At 39.9% G+C, this 15,216-nt stretch overlaps 1 protein-coding gene across 1 annotated transcript in view; it reads right to left on the bottom strand.

The window, feature by feature from the left end:
- Window positions 1–15,216, bottom strand: part of ODAD2 (outer dynein arm docking complex subunit 2) — a 158,807-nt gene that overhangs the window by 130,921 nt on the left and 12,670 nt on the right. Inside the window, exons 8-10 of the mRNA XM_079947695.1 lie at window positions 8,733–8,947; window positions 7,427–7,528; window positions 5,199–5,343 (exon numbers count right to left, since the gene is read on the bottom strand). Of these exons, the coding sequence (XP_079803821.1) occupies window positions 5,199–5,343; window positions 7,427–7,528; window positions 8,733–8,947 (462 nt within the window). The remainder of the gene's footprint in view (window positions 1–5,198; window positions 5,344–7,426; window positions 7,529–8,732; window positions 8,948–15,216) is intronic.

The following is a 15,216-nucleotide window of genomic DNA, read 5'->3' as shown; positions in this document are numbered from 1 at the left end:
TATTACCTAGTTTTGATCAGTTTAAAGAATTTTGTTTTGTTTTTTAAAAAAAGCGATATAAAGGTAAAGGTAAAGGTACCCCTGCCCGTACGGGCCAGTCTTGCCAGACTCTAGGGTTGTGCGCTCATCTCACTTTATAGGCCGGGAGCCAGCGCTGTCCGCAGACACTTCCGGGTCACGTGGCCAGCGTGACAAGCTGCATCTGGTGAGCCAGCGCAGCACACGGAACGCCGTTTACCTTCCCGCTGGTAAGCGGTCCCTATTTATCTACTTGCACCCGGGGGTGCTTTCGAACTGCTAGGTAGGTTGGCAGGCGCTGGGACCAAGCAACAGGAGCGCACCCCGCCGCGGGGATTTGAACCGCCGACCATGCGATTGGCAAGTCCTAGGCGCTGAGGTTTTACCCACAGCGCCACCCGCGTCTCTAAAAAAGCAATATAAAGAATAAGAAAAGAAAACAATTTAAGGACAATTCCACCCGCAACGTCCCACCCTGCAAAACCCCCTGAATTTTCAGTTGCCAGGTGGACGCCCATTTCAGCCTCTGAACGTAGAACATCTGAGTACCTTGAGCCTTGTTGGATTGGTCCAACAAGTCTAATCCAGCATCATGTTTCACATAATGGCTGACCAAGTAATCCAGGAAGCCCATAATAAGTCCTCCCCATTCCCCCCCCCCCCAGAACCATGAATTCAGTAGCATATCCATATAGCCTCTTGAAATGAGATTTCTATTTAGCTGCTCTGCTTAAAAGCCCTTGTGGTTTTAAGAGGTGGTGCAAGGAATGGATGCCAATTGTGGCACAATTGTGGCACAAACCATATGAACAGAGTATTTAACTACAAGGGGAACAATGCTTTCATTGTCCATCATTTCAGGCCAATATAATTTGTGATACAATCCAGGTGGCAGAATATTTTGGGTTTCCAAGTCAAACACAAGTGGTCTATCACATGAGACATTAGATCAGGTAAAACAACTGCAGGTGTCCCTCGGCAACAAGCTGTTATGGCGCTAGGCACCATGGCTCTTTTTCTTTATCATAGCAGAAACAGCCATCGGCAGGAGTGGTGACACACTGCTGCCTTATGTACATAACATGAATTACACTGTGTCCTACAGGAATCCAGTGGTGGTCCTCGACCACTTAAACTGCAGTGAATGCTTGTTTCCAAACTCTGCTAGAATATAGTAATGTGGAAGGATAGAACTGAGAAAGTATACAACATAGTACTTAAAAAGCAAAGTAATTTTGAACCTCTACATTTATGAATGCCCTTCTTTAGGCATTCAATTTTACTGGCCAATTATTGATTACATTATTTAATTATCTGGGTTTTTTCCTGAAACAAGGTTGACTCTATATGCTTCAGTCTTTAACTTTTGTGACCACTACAGTCATAAATTTTCCTTTATCAACCAACAGAGTTTTGAAGAGCCAGCATTATCTTTTCTTTCCTTCCTCCCCTTTCGGCCTTTTCTTCTTCTTGGAGAGTTCCCTTCTTTCCTTTCGAGAGCTATTTGCATGAGCAATTACATTACCATCTACACTTAATGGATCGTGAAGAAAAAAAAATCTAGTATAACTAGTTCATAACTCATTTTCCAGCTGCTATCTGTGCAGCTAATTTGATCCAGCAACATCATACAGTGCTTAAAACAATCCATCCAGCAAAAAAGAATGAAACAAATTAAAAGGCTTGTATAACTTTTGACATTTATGGAAGGGTCTAGAGAAAAGCAGTCTCTCAATTTTTTCCCTAAGCCAATCTTAAGCAATTCAACTTTCCACTCTATGATTATGAGCATCTAAATCCAAGTAGATAACAAGAGGCAAATAAACATTTATTTTGGAAAGCTACTATGATGGATATATGGCCTAATTAGAAGCACAGAAAAGGACAAGGCAACAGGACTGTCACCACACTTCCCTTTCATGTAGGGAGCCTGCGAGTCACTGTTTATCATTCACCCTTCTCTTTTGCAATCTACAATGGTCTTTTAGCAGCTATTTTCCCCTCTGTCATCTGCAGAACATTAATTTGTCACAAGGTTTGAAGTCTTTTTTTGTAACTGAAAATTGATTTGGAACTGTTGATAGTCTTTATTTTTATGTATATCGTGAACTGGCTCGACTGTTGACTATTGTCTTCCCCCAGCCTTTAGTAATGAAGACATTAAATAGAAATGTTCTATTATTTATGGAATTGATAGTGTTGCCTATGAAACATAGCCTGTGCCAAACTATACATGAAAAGTGCCGTATTTTTAGCTCCATAAGACACACTTTTTTTCCTCCTAAAAAGTAAGGGGAAATGTCTGTGCGTCTTATGGAGTGAATGTGTGGTCGATCGCTGGCTCCCTTTCTGTCCCCGCCCCCTTGCCCAGGCCTCCACTGTTGAATGTTCTGCAGATGGAGGCTGTTTGTTTCCCCAGCAACATGTGACTGGCTGATTAGATTATCTGTCTGGAAACTGTAGAAACGGCTCCCTTTCCTTTCCTAAAGAAGCTGCAGAACTGTGAGTTGAACCCCATAAAAACAGGATTTTTTCCCTTTGCAAAGCAAGCTGCACAACTTTGAGCTGATCCTCAAAAAAAGGGAGCTTTTCCCCTTTGCAAAAGAAGCTGCACAACTTTGAGCTGATCCCCAAAAAACCAGGGCTTTCCCCCTTTCCTCCTCTAAAAACTAGGTGCGTCTTATGGTCAGGTGTATCTTATGGAGCGAAAAATACAGTAGTACATGCAAGGTACGTTAGCAGATCTGGCAGGGGAGCTGGAGGAACAAAAAGATAGGTCTAATTGGAATGACTAGCTAATTTTTTACCTCTTGCCTAAAAGAACAGATTGGACCAGCCTGGATAGCTCAGTTAGTTAGAGTGTGGCACTGATAACACCAAGGTTGAGGGTTCGATTCCCGTATGGGACAGCTACATACAGAGGTTTGGACCAGATGATTTTCAAGGTCCCTTCCAACTCTACAATTCGATGATTCATTGATTCTATGAGATTTCTCAACACAGTTTAAGGCCCTGGCTCAGGTGTCCCATTTGTCAGCAATGGCAGTGGCCAGGAAACAGGGAAGGGGGTAATGGAACCCAATATGTCATTTTAGGCAGGCAGAGACTCATCAGATGTGCCAGGGTTTTGGAGATCCCATTGTCTCTCATGCCATGAGCCCTATGAATGACCATGCTCAAGGTAAGTTCACCAAATTAAAGAGAAATTAGAGGAAAGGTCAGCTAAAAATTAATACATCTGCCTGCCAACAGGTGTATGCATGGTTGTTGTTTTTTAAGACACATGCAATAGTGAGAGGGGAAATCAAACAGAAGTGTAGAGTAATCCATCACAGCAGTTAATTAGAGTAAGCATCGCTGGAAGAAATAAGTAATCAATTATGAAATCAATTAGCAAAGAAGAATTAATTCCAGAGGGAGCAGGTGTTTAAACGCCGCAGGGAAAGTAAGGGAAGAAAGCAGACAAGGAGTCTGAGGTGGAAGGGTTAGAATTAACACAACAGTATATTCTGAACTACAAATGGCAATGAAAACTATTGAGTAAAAGACACACAACAACAACAATAATCCTGGAACTTCACATAAAAAAACAGTAAAATAAGGCCAGAACTGACCAAGTGATTAAAATCTCTTCTTCAAGAAAGGGCAGAAAAAATGAACTGTCACTGAAGACAAGAGGCAACTCAGAAGCTTCAGAGAGTGATGGCACTTCTACCTTTCAAGCAAGTGGAAGCATAATGATATCCCCCTAGGTGGTGCCCTAGAGGCCTCTGGAGAACCCTTGGTCTCCCATCATCCTCACATCATGAGCCTATGAACACCTCATGGCATGCTTGTATCATGTTTCCTGCAACTAGCAAGTGTGTGTATGGCACAATAATAGTACTCCTGTGTGTTACCTGATAGTTTAAGAACACAAATTTGCAATAATCATCTAATGCTAGTTTATGTTTCTTCATACTTCTGTCATAGTCAAGCAGACGTGTTCTGGAATTAATTATATATGCTTTATCTGTATAGACCAAGTCTGCTGTTCTTCCTAGTCTTCTAGACAAGAAATGGGAGATAACATGCCACGCGCTTTAAATTTAATAGAAATTCTTACATGGCGTTTTCATATGTATGTCATAGATAACATAGGAAAGTGAAAATATAAATTGAGGGTCTTCCATTTTAAAACAAAGCACAATAAATAGTTTTGTTTTTCATTATAGCTACAAAACTGATACTGTGGGTCACTGGTTTACTTTTACGGGAAAGAGATTTATGCTGTTGTTGTTTTTCTCTTGTTTAGATCCTTGCTTGTACAAAGATTACATGTCTGCTCCTGCATTTCTGCATTTTCTTTCATTTTCAGAGGCAAAAATAAATACAGCTCCACATGACAGTATTTTTTTTGCCTGTTGCAGCAAATCAGAAACCTGAATATCTAGTTTGTATAACTGTCATGTAAGAAAACAAACCCATGAGGATAAAGAGCTTCAATCTGAGTGAATCTTATACAAAGCTGCATACAGTCCTATTTATCACTCCCTCTCCAAATGTGGATCCTTATGTAGATAAAACAGCACCATCCGTGCACAACAGAGATGTTACCAGCAGACCTGGAAAAATTTTCAAGTTTTCCAGAACTCCAAATACTTAGTGGGGGAAACCCCAAACAACCCAATAAACACTGAGCATGCTCAGTGGCCATGGAATGCTAGCAGACAGCTGAGCAGATGTCAGAAAACTGGGAGGTGAGAGGGTAATTGAGTATCCTGGGAAACGGCATGGCTGGCTGGCTGGCTGACATTCTGACTAGAAATTTGTTGCTGATCCCACTGGTATATTTTGATGTCAAAGTCAATGCATTTTCTCTCTCTCTGGATTAGCAAACTGTGGACACAATCCTCAATCTGTTGGACTGAAATAGCCTTGCTATTCCACTCAGATTCAACATGCCTACCAGTGGAGCATGACTGATGCTGCGATCATAGCCATTTGTTTGGAGTAAAAATGGAATTGCAGGTACTCCTAAAAAATAAGTAAGTTAAAGCTTCCAAAAGAGAAAAATTGTGCAATTTGAATAGCAACTAGGGAGAAAAGAAACAAACTGGAATGAAGTTTTGTATTCAGTTAGAAGACAAACATAATTTTATTATTCACAGCCTTCTAAATAAAAGTTAAAGTTTGTTTACCTTTATATATTTCACTAATTTTTGAATCTGCCAATATTCCGATGGCAAATCAGTGTTAATCTCCTGGTGGCGTTCAGGTTGTTCATCTTCCTCTTCACTCTCTGAGGAACTTTCACTAACATCTTCAGACTTTGCTGGAAGCTTACTAAACAAAAAAAATAAAAACCACTTACATTAGATATTATGGACAGAAAGATGAAATCTATCAGACAGTTCTGGTGTGCAATTTCATTCCAATGTGGTTTACAGAGAGCCCTTATGCATGCCACACTGAAATGGTAATCTGCATATAATGCAGATTAGCAACCTTTCATGTAGTCATACAGGCACTGTTTATTATAATCGTAAAACTAGTGTAGCTGTTGGAACACTTGTTATTCTGATGATTTGTTAAATTTGCATACCGCCTCTATCCATAAATCTCAGGGCTGTTCACAAGATAAAAAATACAAGCTAATAAAACACAAAATACCTAATCAAAAGCTAACCAGTAACACACACTGCCACACACATTTCATTCTGAGGACTTAAGTACCACATAACCAAAACACTTAAACATGCATAATCTCTGCAACACTTAACAGTAAGGTATACTCCATATACCAAGCTGAAGCTGAGACAGACTGGCTTAAAATCTGAGCTCATGCTCTGAAAGACAAACTAGACGTAGGTTGGGGACACATGGAGTGTCTCCTCACAATTTTTGTTTTTATTTTACTTTATTGCAGCATTGGGAGGTTCCCACGTGCCAACTTTCCCTACCCAGGCAGCTTTTCTCTTACATAGAAGGGGGGGGGGGGACATGGACACAGTACCGTTCATTTGTGTGCATTTAGAACAGCACACTGAGGTGGGCAGAATCTTTCCTGGGAAAACAAAATGTTAAGTACACTCTCCCCCACCCCTCAACCCATCTGCTCCACTAATATTATGTTATAGCTGTTTTATAATCAAGTTATATCAGTAACTAACTTTATTATGTTACGTTTACACAATCCACTGCTGTGTCCCACACAGGGTAGGGGATATCTATTTATTTAACATCAAAATTATTTGTTTCGACCCATATTATTATTTCATGTTGATGAACTCTCTGAAATCAGAGAAAGAATGTGACTGACTATGACAACTCTTGGAAGAAAGGCATTCATTTGCTTTTCAGATTTTGATACCAGATCAGTCCCACAACATTAAATAAAATAGAGACACAGGGAAGAGATTACAAAAAAATTAAAATAAAAACTCGCCTGGAAGGGATACTTCAATTGCAAGAGCAAAGGCTTTTTAAAAAATCAATCTGTCCCTGTACCCTGGTTAAGAAATGTGAGCTAAGGAACTGTCTGTTCAGAGCCAAGTTACTGGTACAGTAAGCCAAGCAATCATCTCCTCTCTGACCATGATTGGAAAAATGGTAGCAGATGCAAGTATGAGACAATCCTGCCAGAACCAACAGGTTTATATTTTCAGCTTGGGAGTTCCCTCTTCGGTCATGCACAGGAGTGGGAATAACCAAAGAACTTTCCATTTCAAAAACAACCAAAGAGTCTCAGTTGATGATAGCACAGTCTAGTTTAGACTATTTGATTAAATTTTTTGCTAATTTGAGGTGCTGATATCACATAGTTAGCTTCCTGGGGTTTTTTTTTCCATTCAAGGAAGAGGCATATAACATTTGAATGGGAGCCGCCCAGAGTGGCTGGGGAAACACAGCCAGATGGGCGGGGTATAAATAATGAATTATTATTATTATTATTATTATTATTATTATTATTATTATTACATTTCCGAGCACAATTCAAAGTGTTGGTGCTGACCTTTAAAGCCCTAAACGGCCTCGGTCCAGTATACCTGAAGGAGCGTCTCCACCCCCATCGTTCTACCTGGACACTGAGGTCCAGCCCCGAGGGCCTTCTGGCGGTTCCCTCACTGCGAGAAGCCAAGTTACAGGGAACCAGGCAGAGGGCCTTCTTGGCAGTGGTGCCCTCCCTGTGGAACACCCTCCCACCAGATATCAAAGAGAACAACAACTACCAGACGTTTAGAAGACACCTGAAGGCAGCCCTGTTTAGGGAAGCTTTTAATGTTTGATGTATTGCAGTGTTTTAGTATTTTTTTGGAAGCCACCCAGAGTGGCTGGGAATCCCAGCCAGATGGGCGGGGTATAAATAATAAATTATTATTATTATTAGTTGTTGTTGTTGTTGTTGTTACACATAGAGATTACATACCCTTTACCAGAACCGGGGGATGTTGCTCCGGTTCTTTTCTTCCCTTCTGGAGGTGTCAGTTTCATTTCCTTTTCATCCTTGCTTTCTTTCCTTGCTTTGCCCCTAAATATTTAATTTTTGTTTGTTAATATGACATTCAACTTTATTGTGAATACACCATAAACGTGTGTGTACATTTATATCTGGGAAATTTATTTGATCAATCAGATAGATTTAAATTGCTTAATGCCACCAAAAAGGCTAAAAGATAACCTGTTTTTAAGGATATAATGCTCCCTGCCTCAGGATGTCTTTACAAATTAGCAAGAAGGGCTGCTGAATTTTAAAACGTTGCCCACAATTTAATGCACATTTAAATGTGCACTGAGCCTAATGATTTCAATGGACCTGATCACACTTAATTCTTTACTGGCCCATGGTCATGATATTTAGCATGAAAACACTCAGTTGCACTTTTTCCTCTTTTTTCCAGCAGTTTTCACAACAATGCAGGCCATATATATATATATATATATATATGAATGATGTTTTGTCTTCTCTTGGAATTTTTTTAACCAATGACCTGCTCTTGTATTACACTTGTTAAGAAAAATACAAAACATTGCCCAATTAGAAAAACCAATTAGTTTTTAAAACCTCAAAATTCTTTAAAGCCCGCCCCCCCCCCATTAATACAAATGCAGTGTGAGGGTGGGGGCAAGAACTTAAATAAAGATTTGGACATCAAGGAGCGAGTGCAGTCCACAAACCTACTGAACTATTGGGAACCTGCAGATACGGACAATAACAGCATCCAGCAATGAGCCTAAGACATTCTGTTCTGACCATGACTTGGTTTGGCCTTGGTAGCTGGGTTGAAAATCACACACATGGGCAATCACAGTAAACCTCCGGGAATAAAACATGTTGTTTTTTAAATAAAAGCAAAACAAAAATGTAGGACTATTTAATACTACGTACAGCATTTTTCTTCTAGCTGGGCAAGTGAGAGAAGTCTCCCTGTGCCAGTACTACTGACCACAGAAGCAAGCTGATTGTACTGAATCATTTGGAAACAACAATAAAATTCTGAGAAAAGGACCACAGATACTGCATTACTGGGGAGTACCGGTAGTATTTCCTTAAAATACTAAAATATTTCCTTAATATATATTTATTTCTTTATATATATGGGTGTTGCCCAGATCTTTTAAAAATAATACTTGAACTTTTTTTTTGGGGGGGGGGGGTTAAAACCACATAGTGCTAATTATTTCTTTTAAACCATTAATTTTAATTGGCAATATCTGTCAAAAGAATTACATACTCTCGGGAGCCAGGCATGCTCTTCCACTTAAGAGATGGTTCTAATTTCTTGCTCTCAGTAGGCTTGGTTTTTACATGAGGACTCTTAGGCTTCTCATATACATTCTTTTCTGCATAGTCGTAAAACTTTTGGGCTTGGCCATAATCATCTGCCTCAACCGCTTCCATATGTTGATAATGTTTTTCATACTTTGGTTCATCAAAAAAAGTATACTTCTAATAAGAGATGAAAATATTTGAGGGGAGGGGGGAGAACATCACATTTCCACATGAATAAAACATGCTGAAAAATTTGCAAGCTAAAGGAAATCTAGGAAGATTGGTTTTATAGGGTTTTTTTTTTCTGTTGGCATATGAAAAATTCCAGCATTCCTCCTGGTTTACAAAAGGGGGAAAAAATACAACCTCCCTATTAATCAACACAAGATTAAAAATTAAAAATTTAACATTTTTAAAAAGAAAAGATTATGATTGGCAAAATCTCAAAATGGTGACAACCCAAAATGGATCTAATATTGACTTACTAAATAAGCTTGTGATACAAATATCACAAGTTATTAAGAATTTACGTAGATTAATATCCAGTTTTACAATGCAAAGTGGCTCACGTGAGGAAAATATAAGGAATACATTCAAAACAATGCACTTGAAACAAAGCAAAACAAAAACAGCAGAGGATTCAGCTGGAGCAGAAGCCTAATGCAGCTGGTGTCAGAGAACTGCCTTGCAGGGGCCTTGAGAACAATGACAATTTTTGCTCCTAGTGAACAAGCCTAGGAGGCAGGGGAAATTTACCAAATGCAACTCGGAAGAAACGTTACTGAAAGGTTTAAAAGAAATTACCGTATTTTTTGCTCTATAAGACTCACTTTTTCCCTCCTAAAAAGCAAGGGGAAATGTGTATTGCGTCTTATGGAGCGAATGCAGGCTGCGCAGCTATCACAGAAGCCAGAACAGCAAGAGGGATTGCTGCTTTCACTGCGCAGCAATCCCTCTTGCTGTTCTGGCTTCTGAGATTCAGAATTTTCTTTTCTTGTTTTCCTACTCCAAAAACTAGGTGCGTCTTGTGGTCTGGTGCGTCTTATAGAGCGAAAAATATGGTAAATTCTTAAGGGGCATTAACTATTAAACAATCTATAGTGCATTGCCATCGGAATGGACAGTGAAAAATGTAAAAAGTGAAAAACCTCTAGTAAAGAAAGCTCGCGCATGTTATATATTACGTATTTTGTGATCTATGCTGTAGGCTGCCCGGGGTCTATTGATGAAGGGCAGTTTATTGATGATGATATTATCACAGTCGTACCTCAGCTCCTGACAATCGAAAACCAGAAATGACTGTTCTGGTTTTCGAACGTTTTTTGGGATGCCGAATGTCTGGTGTGGCTTCCGCTATTGTTTCCGGTGCGCCTGCACAGTCATGAACCAATCGGAAACTACACCTTGGTCTCCGAACGTTTCAAAAGTCGAATGGACTTCCGGAACGGATTCTGTTTGACTTCCAAGGTACGGCTGTACTATTATTATTCCTAATACACTTGTACTAAAAACACAACGGGACCCAGCAAGTTAGAGTCTCCATATAGGGAAGGCACTTGGATTATAATACCCCTCTCTCTAGCCTATACTAGATTTGGGAAGTGTTTGGCCTTCCAGATGTTGGTCACCCCCATCAGCCTCAGGCAGCATGGCCAATGGTCAGGTTTGATGGTAGCTGTAGTTCAACATCTGGAAGATCACCAGGCATAGGCAAACTCGGCCCTCCAGATGTTTTGGGACTACAACTCCCATCATCCCTAGCTAACAGGACCAGTGGTCAGGGATGATGGGAGTTGTAGCCCCAAAACATCTGGAGGGCCGAATTTGCCTGTGCCTGGCCTACACAGTAGTTACACTTAGATGACCGTACATTGGCTTAATAAGTCAAAAAACCACAATAAACCACAACAATCACAGCCTATTCACAGCACGCCTTTCAGGACACAAATCTTCCCAAGACTGTTTGCAAGTAGCATTAAACTGCTTTTAAAACAAGTACCCACAATAAGCATTAATACTATTTTTAATGTATATAAACAAGTCTTCTGCTTGTGCTCACAGCCCTTTCCCTCCTCACTTCTCAGCAAGCTTCACTTATGCTAGGGTGTCTTCAATTGGCCATAATCTCCCATCACATCAGAAACCAAGTTCGGGGGGGAAAGCCAGGATTTTAAACCATATTTTGAAGTTGGTTTAGGGACTTGGCTTGTTCCAAACTTGGTGATGACATTCTTCCAGCTTGGATGTAATGGGAAACTAAGTGTAACTGAAGGCTTCCTGGTTTAACTTCAGCACAGCAAGAAAGATGCGAAGCGGTGGCATCTTCACAAATGAGGTCTCTGTAAAATGCAGTGACTGAGGATTAAGTAAAATGTGATGTGAGACACATGTGCTACCATATCTACCAGCAGCCAAATGGTTTCCTCTCCACGTTGACTACTTCTGGGGAGTCTTCTGATATTGGCAAAAGGAACCATATTTCCTGGCACTGGAAAACTAATTAAATAATAATAATAATTCTGAAAATCTATAAAATACTCTGCCTGTATTTAGTTTTCAAACCGTTTTCCCCCCAATACTACATTATACTATTTATTGTGTTTTATTGGATTTCCTATCCCATCTAATATGCCATTATATATCTGTAAGGAGATGCTTAAATATTTCCTAATGTTGAGTTACTGGGCTGCATGGACCTGCCTTCCTGGAAAATGACCTTGTCTGGGAACTGAATCCATGATCTTTCCCTCAGAGTTTAAGTAAAAAACATGAATTTACAATAACAATAACAATCTTTTGCATGGATTTTGACTACTGAGCAGACAGGCACTACTGTAGTCTCTATTTTTTAAAATTAAAAACAGAAAAAGAAAACATGTAGACATACAGAAATTTAGATTCTAACATGCGACATAAAGGAAAAAAGAGAATACAAAGAAAAAATGGAGAAAAATAAACCAAGTATATCCATCTCTTGCAGTGACAGCTAGAAAAAAACCAAGAAAAGATCTGTCAATAAAGTAAAGAAGGGGACAGGCTTCAATTACTGGCTTCCTCTCATTATATTTTTCTTCTCTTTTTGTGTGCAGAAGTGCTATTTTACTATAAAAAATTGTGTGTGAGGGGGTTCTTTTCAAGAAAAAAATTATAGCACCTCCCACCTCTGCCAGTATAGAAACCAAGACTGAGACAGTTAAGAGAACCTATTCTAGGGTCAATTACTCATATTCCATCCACATTCATCAGAATACAATATAGGTAGAACCTGAACACAGGAAGTTCTTAGGTAAAGGCACATTTATAAACCACAAAAGCACATCCACCCATCCACATCTGCAACTGTGTTTCATTGTTCCCAAAAGCCCCAAATCAGATATGAATAAATATGGGGTGACAATATACAAAACACAGAAATACATCAGCTTATAATTATGTCTTCTGGATGCTTCCTCAAAGGAGGACTGGTGGAAAACGATGGATGGCTCTTGTGCCTTGCTTATGGTAGCCTTATGCTTTCTGCGGATTTGTTAATTTCAGTTAGGTCTAATTTCCCTTTTTTTACATGGAGGTAATCTACCATTTTGTCACTGCAATTTCATTTATGTTTAACACTTTTATTTTGTTAATAACATCTCATCTTTTTCACTTTGTTTTATATATTAGTACTATGTTCCATTTAACCTGTGAGGACTGAAATGAATGCATCACATACTGTTTCAAAAGGAACTCAGTAAGCAGGTATGTTAGAAGAAGGCATAGACAACACACCATCAAGAAAATTTGCTTCTGTTTGCAGTATTCATTATTGTTCTTCTCACACAGGAAGAAGTGAGCTCTTGTTATCCATTGACTTTATCTGTGCTCTTTAATTAAAGCCTGAGGATATCAAGCTGTCCAACAGTAAAACTTGTTTACTGAAAACATTTAAAGCACTTTTTCAGCAGATGCACACACATGGCTATTTGCTGTATAAAATACAGATTTAAGAAATAAAATGTTGCACTACAAAAAGTACTTCTATAAAAGGCATTAAGAGTTCTTGTGAAATGTTTCATATGCCCCAAAGAAACCATACAACCCAGGACATAAGTGGCAGCATAGAAGGGTGGCAAACTATCTATTCCTGAGACCGGAGTGTACAAAAATGAGACAGAAATAAGTTTATCATGTATTGTAAAATCAAGATAGTGAAGCTGCAATCCTAATCTCACTTATCCAGGATAAAACCCAACTGAATTCAATGGGGCATATTTTTTAGTATACATATTTAGGATCCCAGGCACAGATGGCTTTGCAATTGACCGTTAGCTACTTCATTAACTTTGTCTCTAAGTTGCCACAAGAGTCTTCGTCGATTCTGCTGCAAAACAGGGCTACTGCACCTCTGGAAATTCATTAACTTTGAAAAGGAACACACAGGGAAAGTGTTTAATTTGTAAATAACTGTTGATGTCCGAGATACACTACGCATATTTCTACATTGGTGGATGACAAAACAGAATAAATACTTGTGCAAAATAAAACAACTGCAGCAAAATGGAAAATACCAGATGAATGAGAAAATTAATGTCAGAGTGGACTGAGGCATGCTCGTACATCCTTATCAACAAGTAGGATTATTCTGGAAATATCCAGCCATTTTTGAGCTGCTCTTGTTTGCAATTAATGTGTTCAATTACAGTAATTAATTTCATTTCCAGCCAGATCCCTTGTCATCTTTTCCCCTAGGAAATAAAGCAAGAGACCCACTGAATGGTTACATTATATTTTTGCTCTGGTTTCTGCAAGTTTTATTTGCTCAGCCAGGGGAGGTGTAGCTTGATGATAACCCTGCACTTTATTTTTTTCAAGTTTGTACACGGTTGAAGTCAAAGGTGTCCTTACACCTGTAAGTGACAGGCATACTGTGCTCATGGAAGACCTATTTTAACCTTGTCCTAGGGGTCCCAATGGGACGCAGGTGGCGCTGTGGTCTAAACCACAGAGCCTAGGGCTTGCCAATCAGAAGGTCAGCGGTTCAAATCCCCGCGACGGGGTGAGCTCCCATTGTTCGGTCCCTGCTCCTGCCAACCTAGCAGTTTGAAAGCACGTCAAAGTGCAAGTAGATAAATAGGTACTAGTCTGGCGGGAAGGTAAACGGCATTTCCGTGTGCTGCTCTGGTTCGCCAGAAGCGGCTTAGTCTTGCGGCCCACATGACCCAGAAGCTGTCTGCGGACAAACGCCGGCTCCCTCGGCCTATAGAGTGAGATGAGTGCCACAACCCCAGAGTTGTCCGCAACTCGACCTAATGGTCAGGGGTACCTTACCTTTAGGGGTCCCAGTTTGGGCCACAAGACTGTTTTCTCTAAGCAACACCCACCTGCCTCACAAATGATATCAGGGGGGCAAAGGAACTATCAGAAGCATTCCAGTGGGCCCCTGGTTGTTTCTCTGCAAGCAGGGCCAAATACATGTCTTGCAAGATTTATTCCAATCAAATCTTTGGTTAAGTATGGGAGCCCTTCGGTTTTCATGCATTTCAAAACTGAATGATGCGGCTGGGGGCAGGGACAGAGAGAGAACCTCAGTACTGTAAGGTTCTACAGTCATACTTTCCAGTCATGCCCCCTTATTACAGTTCCTATTTCTTGTAGAGGGCAAAGGAGGCATCAAAATTTAGTTTTCCCCATCCTCCCAAGACTGCACAGTGCAGTATACCAGTTTGTTCCTTAGAGTACTCTTGTACACTTAAGGCACAACGTAGGAGAGGCAATCTGAATGCACGAACAAATCACACTCACTGGATCAACTCGGATTAGTCTGATGCATATGTAACTGGGCAAACAGCTGCAGTTTTTAACATCAGGATCAATAAATCTTGAAACGGAGTCCTCCCAGCACTCAGAAAGGTAATAGATATTATCCAGAGCATGGAAAATTTCAGACTAAGAGAATCTACAGCACAGAAGATGAGATTTTTAAGACTCCAAAAGGTCTCTCTTCTTCCTGTTCCTCTTAAATTGCATGAAATGTGCAAACAGGAGGCAGTTTTCTTACCATATGCTGTAAAGCAAAATTATTCCAGACCTCACATGGTGGAGTGACTCTCTGTATTTCTGGTCGACACCATATATAACTCTTAAATGTGTTGGGCTTCAACAATAAACAGCTCTTTCCCACTGTAATACTATCTTCTTCTTAATTTTTTTTTTTTAATGTTCGATAGGAATTTAAAACAGACCTAGCAGAAGCATTAGCTTCTCTGTCTTTTCTCACCAGTAATCCAAGCACCAGCCTCCCAGTGCCTGAAAGTATAAAGGCTAGTGTTTCTGGATATATCTATAGCACACACATATATTCCATTTATACCAGGTTAACAGTCTGCAAAGAATCCCAAGACTGAATTCTAATTTTACGATACTGGTGAGAATCCCCAGCATCTCCTCAAACACCTACAGCTTCCCGA

This window comes from Podarcis cretensis (genome assembly GCF_951804945.1).
Source record: "Podarcis cretensis genome assembly, chromosome: 12".
NCBI classification, from domain to species: Eukaryota; Metazoa; Chordata; class Lepidosauria; order Squamata; family Lacertidae; genus Podarcis; species Podarcis cretensis.
This window is presented reverse-complemented; position numbering and strand designations above follow the sequence as displayed.